Consider the following 14,160-nt stretch of genomic DNA (forward strand, 5'->3'; position numbering starts at 1 on the left):
CATCTACTATGTTTTAGATTACTTCTAACCTTCTATTTAGAATTCTCAAGTTTTACTACAAATAGTCAAATTGTTTGAAATTAAAAATTTTCTTTCTTCAGGTAGCTTTATCTATGAAAGGTTTCTGTACTCTTGTTTCAATTTTTACTTTCTATTATTTTGAGATAGACTTCCTACTTTGATAGGTTCCTTCTTGGATTTATCTATGCAGCAAGTCGTTAAAAAATTTACTCCTCGGTTATTTAATTTCATTCGAAGCCTTAATGAGTAAACTGATGGCATTCGAATTTGAATTGTTATTCAGTCATAATGATAATAATGATTGTCAGTAACATGAAAAATATTATTATCATACAATTTGAGCATAAGAGGGGAAATACAAAAGGAAAGGTGGAGAGAATAACGAGTATACACTTTTCAAGCAGCAAGTTGAGGTTAGTCCTCTAATTATGTATGTGAGGAGACCTAGGTGGTCCAAATAGCACACCAAACAAAATGTCATCAAATTTTCCTTTGGAAATGAAATATCAATAGTTTCTTTTTGCTTCTGACATACCAAGGTAAGTTGTACTAATAATAGCTGGGGCCACAGAGTTGAAACTCGGTTTAAGTTTACCTCTAGGTTTAAAGCAACATGATTGTTCGATTTTAAAATTTTCAGCCAATCAGATTGCGTAATCCAAGAGTTGAGTTTAAACTCTGATTGTGGCCATATAACTCAAATTTTGGTGAAGCATGACCGGATTACATAGTATGTAACTTTTGGATTACTACCAAAGCTCCACTTGTCGTCACATAAATACCTACATAGGCAACTATGTATGTATAATATGTATTATATGTCTGTGTGTATGATTGATTTTATTGATTCCTTCCTATGTTCACTTTACAGAGACCTCATCCGAAAGCTCAATCTGGGAAATAATCATGAAAGGTTTAATCCTCTACCCCTGTTTGGTACTCTTCTGTATCAGTCAGGTCTCTGTATGTCTGTGTGTATGATTGATTTTATTGATTCCTTCCTATGTTCACTTTACAGAGACCTCATCCGAAGGCTCAATCTGGGACATAATCATGAAAGGTTTAATCCTCTACCCCTGTTTGGTACTCTTCTGTATCAGTCAGGTCTCTGGAAAACCATTCTTTTGGGGTGACCGCTTGTACTACACTACAAAGCAGCCTCTCTTGAAGAAAGCCTTTAGCAAGTTTAACCACTGGTTTAAGAATCTCATTGATGCTTATCCCTCATCAACGTGGTCCTGGCGAGAACATATCTACGGACAGACATACTGGAAAGATCCTGTCATCAAGAAAGCGTGGTATTACAAAGGTGTCGTTGAAGATTGGAAATCAAGAAATCCGCCGAAGAAAGTGATTTTCAATCAGTATGATATCGAAAAGTACAAGACAACCGTGAAGCCTGGTGTGCAAGAGGATATAGATTTGGATTATCCTATATCTAGATTTAGACGAGTGTGAGAAGAGCAACACTATCAAATACATAGGAGCACTGAGTCCTTAACTCCGGGAACGCGTTATAGCGTGATTTTCTGATGTAACTTTCAATCAAAACGACATGAGATGGCAAACGGATTTTTGAAGAGAGACACCAGACACCACCTGAAACTTTTATTGATGCTTGGTGCAAAATGGAATGTAGGTACTTCTGATAAATTGAAAAGTGTAAAATAAATAAAAATGTTGAAATAAAATGAACATTATGGCGGAGATGAAAAGTCATTTATTAGGATTAATTCATGAGGTATAGGTACCTGGTACCCTACTTAACATATTTTTTTCTATTTCTACCTATATTACCCAATGGCAATCACCCTGGTTAGGGCTGATTGAGAGGCTAACGAAAAACGCCCACCCCGTCTGTACACGGGAAAAGGCAAAGAAAAGAAGAAGAATATCACCCAATGGAAACAACTACATAATTCAAAATAAATAATAATAATAAACTCGTAGCGTGATTTTCTGATGTAACTTTCAATCAAAACGACATGAGATGGGAAACGGATTTTTGAAGAGAGACACCAGACACCACCTGAAACTTTTATTGATGCTTGGTGCAAAATGGAATGTAGATACTTCTGATAAATTGAAAAGTGTAAAATAAATAAAAATGTTGAAATAAAATGAACATTATGGCGGAGATGAAAAGTCATTTATTAGGATTAATTCATGAGGTATACATAGGTACCTGGTACCCTACTTAACATATTTTTTTCTATTTCTACCTATATTACCCAATGGCAATCACCCTGGTTAGGGCTGATTGAGAGGCTAACGAAAAACGCCCACCCCGTCTGTACACGGGAAAAGGCGAAGAAAAGAAGAAGAATATCACCCAATGGAAACAACTAATTCAAAATAAATAATAATAATAAACTCTTCATTGTTGAAAATTCATACAATACATAAAGTACAAATTTAACAAAAGGCGGGATTATTGCCTTAGGCAATCTCTGCCATCAATTGAGTACATGCAATGTATGAAATTTTCTTTTTGTACACTGTGATGGACTCTGGACTCTGTTACAGAGTAATGCATACAAATTGTTTTGTAAGAAAATTACAGGAAATGTCACATATTAGTAAACAACCACTACTGGCATTGTCACCACACACTCGACAGCACTACTCGAGGCTTGTTCTGTCACTAATGACATTTCATTCAGGCATGGTTTTCAATTCCTTGTCACATATTGTTTCAAAATCAGGGGGTTGAATTAGAGACTTATTGGTCCTTCGACTCTGACTACCAGTATTTCTATGTAAGAAAATTACAGGAAATGTCACATATTTGTAAACAACCACTACTGGCATTGTCACCACACACTCGACAGCACTACTCGAGGCTTGTTCTGTCACTAATGACATTTTCAATTCCTTGTCACATATTGTTTCAAAATCAGGGGGTTGAATTAGAGACTTATTGGTCCTTCGACTCTGACTACCAGTATTTCTTGAGAGGCTAACGAAAAACGCCCACCCCGTCTGTACACGGGAAAAGGCAAAGAAAAGAAGAAGAATATCACCCAATGGAAACAACTACATAATTCAAAATAAATAATAATAATAAACTCTTTATTGTTGAAAATTCATACAATACATAAAGTACAAATTTAACAAAAGACGGGATTATTGCCTTAGGCAATCTCTGCCATCCAAGCCAAAATAAATAACTGCTAGTTTAGATGCTGCAAATTGAGTACATGCAATGTATGAAATTTTCTTTTTGTACACTGTGATGGACTCTGGACTCTGTTACAGAGTAATGCATACAAATTGTTCAGTATTTCTTAAGGAAAACTCGTGGTCAGAGTCGTTATTATAAATTAACACATCGTGGATACTGGTCAGACCATTATGGAATTTGACCCGAATTAAAATGTTGACCTCTTTAGATATCTAGGTAATACAAGTAATTACCTATTAGCTATTTAAAACCACACCTAAAGATGTATCCTACCTCTTTTAGAAAACAGCGTGCTTGTTGTATTGTGTAGAATTTTATTTTAGACCCTTCATAAAACTTAAAACACAAAACAAGGTCATTGTAAGAAAAAGTAGCATAGGTGTATATTTTTCACACACGAGAGAAATTCATTAATCTATGATTTTCATAATATCTAGGTAATACAAGTTAATACCTATTAGCTATTTAAAACCACACCTAAAGATGTATCCTACCTCTTTTAGAAAACGGCGTGCTTGTTGTATTGTGTAGAATTTTATTTTAGATCCTTCATAAAACTTTAAACACAAAACAAGGTCATTGTAAGAAAAAGTAGCATAGGTGTATATTTTTCACACACGAGAGAAATTCATTAATCTATGATTTTCATTTTTCATGTTAGTACAATACATATAGCAATAGTCAGTGTAAATGGTTAAAATATAAATTGTCATAAAATACAAACATCATATATGTGACAATTGTGACGGTTATTATCAAAGAATAATTACCCATAATAGTAGTATATCCTCTACCCCCCACATTATTATTAGTCAACCTTTAGACATGTTAATTCTTTATTTATGAAACAATCCAAGTTACTTTGATAAAATTTCAATAAATTTCAATATACAGAGACGAATCTACGGAGCAGTTGATGTAGTTGATCCGCGTAGTTGTCTTCTTCACCGTCGTGTAGCGTGTCGGTCGCGTCGATGTAAACAATTTGTGGTTTCTATGGCGACCGAATAAGTTCATATTGAGATGCTCGAAGTTACGCTCCCATTCTTTGTTTCTTCGCACATTGGTGGCGTAGATAACAGAGCTGGCGAGGATGTTCGGATCTAAACTCCGTTTGTCGGCAATGTAAATAATAGTGTTGTCTGAAAAAAAAAAAAAATAATAAACATACAGAAAAACAATTTAAAAAAAAACCTGTTCATAGGGCCAAAATGAGACTTGAAAGTTCCTTGACTCCTTTCTAAAGACGGTGGAATGTAAATTTATTCAGCTTTGTTTGTTTGGTAGAAGTTAAGGAGAGTGGACTCCCTCAAATGGACTGATTTTCTCTTTTGAAAGATTAGTTCTGTGTGTAATGGATAAAATCTTAGTACTTACTTCTTGCAACTCTGACGATGAATGTTACAGCATTTGGGTCGGGTTCCATCATTCGAATGTAAGCATATTTATTAGAAGGTACTGTAAACAAAGGTTGGATGTAGGTAGATTGTTTTGTAGTGGACGGTTCAGTTGTCACCAATGATTGTAGTCTATCTAGAAGAAATTTGTAAACAGTATCGTTGCTGTATTTACTTTTCTTATTAAAATCAGTACTATTTACATTGCCCAGTTCTTCATCAACTTTGACTTGTATACTATCTTTGAACTGCTCATTTAAGCTCATACTTTTATTTTGTCTGATTTCTAAAGTACTATTTGATTTTTCTTCTAGTTTATTGGCACTTTTCAATTTACTTCGCACATTAGCTTTCCTTTTAGTTGTTCCCCTCGAACGTTTGCTTGGTATAGTACTTGTAGTTTGCCTTGTTCGTCTCATTGGATAGGTAAAGTTTGGTACGAAATATTTGAGCCCGTCTAAATCACGAACCATCGTGCCATCTCGAAAGTAGTATTTTCGTTTATTGTGATAGAAGGTGACATTGGTTTCACTCAACCTATGAACATAGACGAAGAAAGGTTCCCGATATTGTGTTAGCGTGGTAGGATAATCTATTCTGGTGACCTCATCAGAACCTACTTCCATGTAAGGTTCAAAAACATTAGTGTTAATTGCATTGAATAGCCTCTTATAAGGATTGGATGCGTGCTCCTTGGAAAAATTCCGAGTTGTCGTTTTGAGTGGACAGTAAGTCCACTTGAAGTTTTCTGCATGTGTAGGCAGAAATTGTCGTTCATAGGACGAAAATAATTCAGTGATATCTTTCAAATAGTAGCTCTCATTCCTTTTAACAAAGTAATTTCTGAAGATAGGTTCTTCTATACCGTCATCGCTGTAAGGTTGACTAGCAACCGGGAAGGAATCATTAAAGTCATAGTCAATCTGATGAGCAAATTGTTTATCAATATTGAAGTGATAGTCGGATATGTTGAGTGTCATTTTCTCTACATTTTGTGGTGTTGTCTTGTCATCCATCCAACTCATAGCGGTACTCAAATCTTCATTATCCATTTCATAACTACTGTTCACTTCAGTGACGTGATATTCCTTTGCCTGACTATTTTCATACTCGCTTGAAACATTTAATGTTTCATTTGTTCGGAATAGTTTGATTCCATGTTTATAGTCGATCTTGTAACGATATTTTTTGGCAAATTCCAAAATTTGTTTGGCATAGGCTGGCGTGAAATCAGGAATGTTGGCGGAATATTTACAACTGATGAGCACGAATGATTGGAATAGACAAAGCTTGAGCAAAGAATTCATCCCGTCGCAACATTTTATTTAATTTGATTAGAGACTTACGTAAACGTGCACTTCAAGGAACTAAATTAACAACTGACTAACTTCATATCAATTTGAGACATCTCATCATCTATTGAACTATGAATCTGATCATTGAAAAAAAATTGTTTTTAAATGAGAAGATCATTTTCTTTCCTCCTTCTTTCTTTTAATTTTCTATACTGTTACTACTCTGTTTTCACATCATTCCTCTGTTCTTCAACTTTCACTTATTCACTTGTTAAAATTTTATTGGGAATATTCAAAAGCCATTTGGCTCTCCAAGGATGGGTGGCCAGATTGTTCAACTTGATAATAGAACATAGACATGCTTAGTTGCACTTGTGTGTGTTCACAAACATGATGTTTTTCCTTTGATATTGTCAGTGTCTCGAATTCACATTTATTCGCAAAATGATTGGATATTGTTGATAGATTGTCCAAAAACAAAGCTAAAACATGCATGGTCCATAGAAGGTGAAGTGAGTATAACCTATCCATTGGTTCTCCCCGACTATCCTTAATTAGACCTTAATTAGAACATTTTTCATTCACTACTTTGCTTTTCTTGGATTTCCTGTGGAAAATCATTTCATCATAATTCATAAATTCAAAATTGCTTACATTTTATTAAAAGGTTTTGTAGCGTTGTGTTGATTTGATGAGAAATCTAATCCCATAAATATGGTTATGTGCCTTGACCAAATTCTCTTTAATAACATTTCACTGATTTCAAATAATGTCCCAAAATACATGGGCAAAACTATGTTTGCATACTATGCATGTATGCTTGATTTTATTCATCCCTTCCTATGTTCACTTTACAGAGATCTCATCCGAAAGCTCAATCTGGGAAATAATCATGAAAGGTTTAATCCTCTACCCCTGTTTGGTACTCTTCTGTATCAGTCAGGTCTCTGGAAAACCATTCTATTGGGGTGACCGCGCCTATTACACTACAAAGCAACCTCTCTTGAAAAAAGCCTTTAGCAAGTTTAACCACTGGTTTAAGAATCTCATTGATGCTTATCCTTCGTCCACTTGGTATTATAAGGAACATATATACGGGCAGACATACTGGAAAGATCCTGAAATAATCAGAGCCTGGCTGAAACGTACCGACATGACCCCGCTGATCAATGCCTATCGAGAACGAGAAACTCCCCAGAAAATGGCTGATCCATTCATCCCTGGAGCTACCCTGAAAAAGCAACGTATTGACTTTCTGGAAGATAATGTACTCAGTATACCTGATAGCGAAGAATTGATACGGATGCAAGAGAAAAATTACAAGAATCAACCCACGACAAAGAAAAAACAAGTAGGACATGCACGAGAAATAGTCCGAGGCTATGATTGAGAATAACTCGTACAAGTATCAATTAATGACTAATGAGTGGTACAGGATGTTGGTCAAAGATACATCCGAGTACAAAATAATGCAGATGGGAAATATTTCGAAATATTTTGATGAAGTACAAAAGACATCACATTCAAGATTTTTGTTTAAGAGAACGTTTTACCCAAAATTAATTTTGATTAATACATTATATTTACTTCTGCTTTCATGTCGAAATCAACTGGACTTTTCTTACCTTGTTATATTATGTAGATTATAGATATTTACAATTCAGAATGCAATTTTAATTAAGTACTAAGCTACTTCTCCATACGAGAGAGAGAGAGAGAGAGCAAGTAGATATGCGAATCGTGCAAATTTTGACAAAGAGGGCGGACGTTAAAAAAGGAACTTTATCAAATATGTACATGTAAAACAGTTGCGCTTACTTGGGTAAGGTTTCCAAGTCAAAGAGCAGAAAAAATTATTAACTAGAGAATTTTTCTTTTTTCTTCTATGACTTCTACATCCCGAGATAAATTGATTTAAAAAATACAGGTAGATCTTAAACTTTGACGTCTCGGCATAGGTACGCTGACGTACGCGAGAACGTCACATCAATTGTCCCAAGCATGGCTCCCTTGCAGGCTACACATTAATGTGTTTGTGCGCATGCGTTTCTGTGCAATTAATGTGTTTGTGCGCATTTCTTAAACTCTGACGTCACAACTCTTTGAATTTTATTCATTAGCACGGCACAATAAAAATTGAATTTTCGACCATTAAAGTTACTTTTTCGGATTTTGACCTCAGATTTGGATTTTTCTCAACTTTTTACACAAGGAATCGACCTTTTATTCATAAATTTCACCTTAATGCAACTGCTCCATTAGATATGCTATCCCTCTGTCATATTTTATCAAATTCCATCTGTTCATAGACATGCTTATTCAGTGCTGGATGTTCGTGACATGGACGGAACGCGGTTGTTACAATTGAGGAACCCATGGGGTCATTTCTCCTGGAAGGGGGACTGGTCGGACGACTCGAACCTGTGGACTCCGGAGTTGAGAGCCACGCTCATGCCGCGCGGGGCCAGCGACGGGGTCTTCTGGATTTCCTTCGAAGATGTGCTCAAGTGAGTGAGGAGTTTTTGGATATTTTTGTTCTTATAACAAACACTTGCCACGTCCAACCATATAATAATAGAAAGCAAAGGGTTGGGTGGTAAAGAACGCCTCCAGCGTTAACCTCGCCTAGTTGTACCTCCCACGCAATAATTTACTATCTCCAATTCTTTGTGGGAATGTTCGTTCTCGGAACGGCTGGCTTTCTCCTATCCTGTCTTCCTTCTCTCTTCGATTTCGTTACGATAAGACCTTAGCAGTCACAGTTTCCTCTATTCCTCTTCAAAAGGAAAAAAAATACTATCTCAAACTCTTTGTCGTAAAGCAGAGCTTTTTTTTTATGTATAATATCTAAACACTCAGAGAATATAACAATATTATCGAGGCAATAACTGATGTTCTTAGCCCACCTGCCCACCATAAAAAGAACTGATTTCTGAGGTTTTTCACAACTTATTTCTGATTTGTTTTCGCCAGATATTTCGACTGTATCGACATCTGCAAGGTTCACTGTGCTGGTTGGAATGAAGGCCACTTCACTGGCTGGTGACTTATCACAGAAGAATCGATGAGGACCTTCCACTTATGAAAATGAAGGGGAAATGATTAAATTAAGTCCAAACTTCAAACCTATGGTCAAAATGTAGGAGAATCCTCCCCTCAACCCCCTACATTTCCCCTGACCCCCTACATGGTTTTTGGTAGTAGGGGGTCAAGGGGAGGTTTCTTCAGACCTAAATTTTTGTCAGAGCTCATTCTCTCTTCTGCTTTCAGACTGGAAGGTTCTCTCTGCTCCCTCCCTGAAGTACAAAAGACATCACATTCAAGATTTTTGTTTAAGAGAACGTTTTACCCAAAATTAATTTTGATTAATACATTATATTTACTTCTGCTTTCATGTCGAAATCAACTGGACTTTTCTTACCTTGTTATATTATGTAGATTATAGATATTTACAATTCAGAATGCAATTTTAATTAAGTACTAAGCTACTTCTCCATACGAGAGAGAGAGAGAGAGAGCAAGTAGATATGCGAATCGTGCAAATTTTGACAAAGAGGGCGGACGTTAAAAAAGGAACTTTATCAAATATGTACATGTAAAACAGTTGCGCTTACTTGGGTAAGGTTTCCAAGTCAAAGAGCAGAAAAAATTATTAACTAGAGAATTTTTCTTTTCTCTTCTACGACTTCTACATCCCGAGATAAATTGATTTAAAAAATACAGGTAGATCTTAAACTTTGACGTCTCGGCATAGGTACGCTGACGTACGCGAGAACGTCACATCAATTGTCCCAAGCATGGCTCCCTTGCAGGCTACACATTAATGTGTTTGTGCGCATGCGTTTCTGTGCAATTAATGTGTTTGTGCGCATTTCTTAAACTCTGACGTCACAACTCTTTGAATTTTATTCATTAGCACGGCACAATAAAAATTGAATTTTCGACCATTAAAGTTACTTTTTCGGATTTTGACCTCAGATTTGGATTTTTCTCAACTTTTTACACAAGGAATCGACCTTTTATTCATAAATTTCACCTTAATGCAACTGCTCCATTAGATATGCTATCCCTCTGTCATATTTTATCAAATTCCATCTGTTCATAGACATGCTTATTCAGTGCTGGATGTTCGTGACATGGACGGAACGCGGTTGTTACAATTGAGGAACCCATGGGGTCATTTCTCCTGGAAGGGGGACTGGTCGGACGACTCGAACCTGTGGACTCCGGAGTTGAGAGCCACGCTCATGCCGCGCGGGGCCAGCGACGGGGTCTTCTGGATTTCCTTCGAAGATGTGCTCAAGTGAGTGAGGAGTTTTTGGATATTTTTGTTCTTATAACAAACACTTGCCACGTCCAACCATATAATAATAGAAAGCAAAGGGTTGGGTGGTAAAGAACGCCTCCAGCGTTAACCTCGCCTAGTTGTACCTCCCACGCAATAATTTACTATCTCCAATTCTTTGTGGGAATGTTCGTTCTCGGAACGGCTGGCTTTCTCCTATCCTGTCTTCCTTCTCTCTTCGATTTCGTTACGATAAGACCTTAGCAGTCACAGTTTCCTCTATCATACCTCTTCAAAGAAAAAAAAAAATAATAATACTATCTCAAATTCTTTGTCGTAAAGCAGAGCTTTTTTTTATGTATAATATCCAAACACTCAGAGAAAATAACAATATTATCTAGGCAATAACTGATGTTCTTAGCCCACCATAAAAAGAACTGATTTCTGAGGTTTTTCACAACTTATTTCTGATTTGTTTTCGCCAGATATTTCGACTGTATCGACATCTGCAAGGTTCACTGTGCTGGTTGGAATGAAGGCCACTTCACTGGCTGGAACGAAGTTCGTCTCTCGGGTACCTTACCACCCCTCTGTTCAGTACGCCATCTATCGTGTGTTCTGCTCACTGTACTTGAACCTACGGAGGCTGAGTTCACGCTCTTCCAAGAAGGACAAAGGTTTGTGCAAATTTGACTAGGCTAAACCCGGGGCCACACAATGAGTTTAAACTCGGTCTAAGTTAAACTCTCGGACTGAGCAATCTGATTGGTTGATTTTTAAAAGATTGCGTAAATCGAGATTAAAAGCGTTTTTAGGGGACAAGGCTTGAACAGCATTAAAAATCGGAAATTTTTGATAAACTCCTCCCCTGTTGAAAATCGAACCTGTTAAAACGGGGTTTCTTGATGTCTCTTTAGAATAGAATGCCAGAATGAGACTGAAAAGTCCCTTCACTCCCGCAGTCTAAACAAGGTCTTATATATTTGGTACAGAATAAATTCAGCTTTTGTTTGTTTTATTAGTCCTAATACACTTTATTGGTCCTAATGTATAATAAACAATACTACGGTTTATAGGTAACTATTTAATTTTATTTCTTTCTTTCTTCTTTCAGGAACTGGGAGAAATCCAAGCGTAGTCCCCTAGACCTGTGTGTTGTCATACTTCGTAACAAACTATCGTCCACTAGTGTAGAGGACAGTGGGAACTACTGCCTATAAGAACTCGCACATTTTGAAAATTTTCCGCTAGTATCATTATTTTTATGGATCAAGTTTTAGCAATTAGTACCGTGCAAAAATTCGAAAATGTTTTCAAAGTCAGGTGCCTGTTTAATTTTTTTACACAGCTTTAGAAATTCCAATTTTTCGAATAGCAAACTGGCGTGCTTTTGTCACTATTGAAATACGATTTATGTCAGTTGGTAAATTTCCGACATGGACATCCAAATCATTTTCTCAACTTTTCATCTTTCATTTTGAAGAACGCGCTAGATTTCTTTTTTCTTGTAGAATAAAAACCAAAAATTAACGTCTATCTTTTCTATTTTTCAATGTTTTTAGACAACCCTCATATGAAGTGTAAGTGTAATATTAAAAAAAAATGTAATTTGTAAATTACTTTAGTAGTAAGTTATAAACTTGTAGCAAGATGGCTTTAAGGGATTTCATTGAACGTGTCGAACGGAAAACTGAATTACTCGTAATCACATTTTTTATTTTAATAGTATGTACCCTAATTACCTATGTTTATGTATGTGCATAAAATTAATACCTTTAAACATTCTGATAATAATTAAATAAAATTACAGTAATACAGTTCTTTCTGCGTCTTGTGGAAATAAGATTTTGCACACATGCAAAATATATTGCAATGAAATCTCTATAATGGTGTACCTATACTTGTATGGATCTCTTTTTTTATATTTATTTGCATTTACATGTTGCTCCTCTCTTTAAGTATTTGTTTGTTTTTAGTTAATTCTTTTTCGTTTTGACTGTCAGTCGTGGGTTCGATTCTCTGAGTGAGAAGCCTTTAATAGGTTCTTTAATCATGAGATATATATGTTCTTGAGTCAAGCAGTTGTCTGGCTGGGGGACGTTAAACAAATAAACAGGGTGTAGACCAGCTTAGTCTTGCTTGGAGACTTTAAACAGAGAGTATACCAGCCTGAATTTCCCTAGCTAAAGAAATAGCAAAGGTTGAGTGCGAAGGACATCCACTCCCAAAATTTATAGCCAAAACCAAATGTCAGCCCAAAGCAATCACCCTAGTTAGGGCTGATTGAGAGGCTGACGAAAAACGCCGACCCCGTCCGTACACGGGAAAAGTGAAGAAAAAGAAGAAGTTGCAGTCAGAAAAAAATGATCTTGAAGGTTTTATTTTTCATTAGTTCTGTCCCTTTGATTTCTCAATTGAAATTTAATGACCCATTCTGTGTCCCTGTTCAAAGGTGCGCGGGTTCGTGGGTTGTCACAAGATGCTAGAGCGTGACATCTATCTAGTCGTGTGTCTGGCGTTCAATCATTGGCACACAGGTATAAGTGACACGGCTCAGTATCCGGAGTACCTGCTCGCTATTCACAGCTCGAAACCGGTTCTGGTCGAACAAATAGAACCCTCGGAGTACATTCTGGCTGATACGATCATTAGTTTGACCCTGGCTAAAGGCCAGAGACATGAGGTAAGTCTGACAAAAATGGTCACAATAAAATGATATGAGGAAAAGGTTTCAGTGATTAAATTTCATATTTCTCTTGAAATAGCTACCAAACATAATGGTAATAATAATAATAATGAAAGTCTGACCAAAATGGTTACAATAAATGTAAGGTCGTTATTTCTCAGTCAGACAGCGAGGGAAGTGAGACCTTGGTTAGACTGGGGGGGTAAAAGGACTTTTCACTCCTATCCGAGCAGGATAAACAAGGTATATCAAGAGGTTGCGATAAAGTCCAAGACAACAAGGCCCCCATGACGGCTGACTCCAAGAAAAATGTCAATTACATGGCCTTTTAAAATTTCCAACCCACCCATCCTTCGGAACATTGTTTGTTCCCGGATAAATGGGTGTGTGCCAGTGTGCCGTTATTGTATGAACGTGAAAATAAAGACCATAATAAAAAGTCTGACAAAATGTTTTTAGCCCGCTACACACTTTTGAGGTGAGTGAGGACCTTGGTTAGATGGGGGGGGTAAACGGACTTTTCACTCCTATCCCAGCAGGATAAACAAGGTATATCAAGAGGTTGCGATAAAGTCCAAGACAACATGGCCCCCATGACGGCTGCCTCCAAGAAAAATGTCAATTACATGGCCTTTTAAAATTTCCAACCCACCCATCCTTAGGAACATTGTTTGTTCCCGGATAAATGGGTGTGTGCCGTTATTGTATGAACGTGAAAATAAAGACCATAATAAAAAGTCTGACAAAATGTTTTTAGCCCGCTACACACTTTTGAGGTGGACATTTGAAAAACCATTCAAATTACTAAAAAAATAAACAAAAATAAATATTTATTAAGTTTCCACCCCTGCTGTCCTCATTTGCAGGGTCGTGAACGTATGACCGCCTACTATTTGACCACAGGCTGGGCAGGTCTGAATTCAAATTACTAAAAAAATAAACAAAAATAAATGTTTATTAAGTTTCCACCCCTGCTGTCCTCATTTGCAGGGTCGTGAACGTATGACCGCCTACTATTTGACCACAGGCTGGGCAGGTCTGGTCGTCATGGTTGAGAACCGCTACGAGAATCGCTGGATTCATGTCCGCTGTGATTGTGGAGTTTGTAAAATTTTATCCTTGTTTCAGTAGGTATTTAACATTTGAATGAATATGTTCAAGAGGGGAGATGGAATGCTTTGCTACAGAGCTCTAGATGTTTAAAAATCATTATGCACAATTTTATTATGTATTTGATTCTTATTAGACAGAAAATATTTTTTCTTTCTGGAAAAATAATAATAATACATCCT

General features: G+C 36.6%; 3 protein-coding genes across 6 annotated transcripts in view; 2 read left to right on the forward strand and 1 right to left on the reverse strand.

The window, feature by feature from the left end:
- LOC103505896 overlaps nt 1–14,160 on the forward strand; it is a 46,701-nt gene that overhangs the window by 27,635 nt on the left and 4,906 nt on the right. The window contains exons 27-31 of the mRNA XM_026821104.1: nt 8,207–8,404; nt 10,668–10,859; nt 11,297–11,372; nt 12,635–12,865; nt 13,859–13,956. Coding sequence (XP_026676905.1) covers nt 8,207–8,404; nt 10,668–10,859; nt 11,297–11,372; nt 12,635–12,865; nt 13,859–13,956 — 795 coding nt within the window. The remainder of the gene's footprint in view (nt 1–8,206; nt 8,405–10,667; nt 10,860–11,296; nt 11,373–12,634; nt 12,866–13,858; nt 13,957–14,160) is intronic.
- LOC103505873 lies at nt 410–7,512 on the forward strand. 4 transcript variants are annotated; one of them, XM_008470243.3, is made up of 3 exons: nt 411–560; nt 893–978; nt 6,841–7,512. In XM_008470243.3, the coding sequence occupies exons 2-3, from the start codon at nt 928–930 to the stop codon at nt 7,285–7,287; spliced, it is 498 nt and encodes a 165-aa protein (XP_008468465.1). In that variant the 5' UTR covers nt 411–560; nt 893–927; the 3' UTR covers nt 7,288–7,512. The 4 variants fall into 4 exon arrangements, with proteins under 4 accessions (XP_008468466.1, XP_008468465.1, XP_008468467.1 ...); XM_008470245.3 differs by lacking the exon at nt 6,841–7,512 and adding an exon at nt 1,126–1,721; XM_008470244.3 differs by lacking the exons at nt 893–978; nt 6,841–7,512 and adding an exon at nt 1,040–1,721 and having other exon boundaries at nt 410–560.
- Nucleotides 4,074–6,047, reverse strand: LOC103505874. The gene is made up of 2 exons (XM_008470246.3): nt 4,583–6,047; nt 4,074–4,347 (listed from the first exon to the last, which is right to left on the reverse strand). The coding sequence occupies exons 1-2, from the start codon at nt 5,907–5,909 to the stop codon at nt 4,079–4,081; spliced, it is 1,596 nt and encodes a 531-aa protein (XP_008468468.1). The 5' UTR covers nt 5,910–6,047; the 3' UTR covers nt 4,074–4,078.

This window comes from Diaphorina citri, unplaced genomic scaffold (assembly GCF_000475195.1).
Source record: "Diaphorina citri unplaced genomic scaffold, Diaci psyllid genome assembly version 1.1 scaffold201, whole genome shotgun sequence".
In the NCBI taxonomy this organism is placed as follows: domain Eukaryota; kingdom Metazoa; phylum Arthropoda; class Insecta; order Hemiptera; family Psyllidae; genus Diaphorina; species Diaphorina citri.

Excerpts from the sequence above, each read along its gene's own strand:
- LOC103505874 (XM_008470246.3), bottom strand. The coding sequence starts at position 5,909 with ATGAATTCTTTGCTCAAGCTTTGTCTATTCCAATCATTCGTGCTCATC. Across the intron at positions 4,348-4,582 it reads CATCGTCAGAGTTGCAAGAA|ACAACACTATTATTTACATT; the intron begins GTAAGTACTAAG and ends TTTTTTTTTCAG.
- LOC103505873 (XM_008470243.3), top strand. The coding sequence starts at position 928 with ATGAAAGGTTTAATCCTCTACCCCTGTTTGGTACTCTTCTGTATCAGT. Across the intron at positions 979-6,840 it reads TACTCTTCTGTATCAGTCAG|GTCTCTGGAAAACCATTCTA; the intron begins GTCTCTGTATGT and ends TGTATCAGTCAG.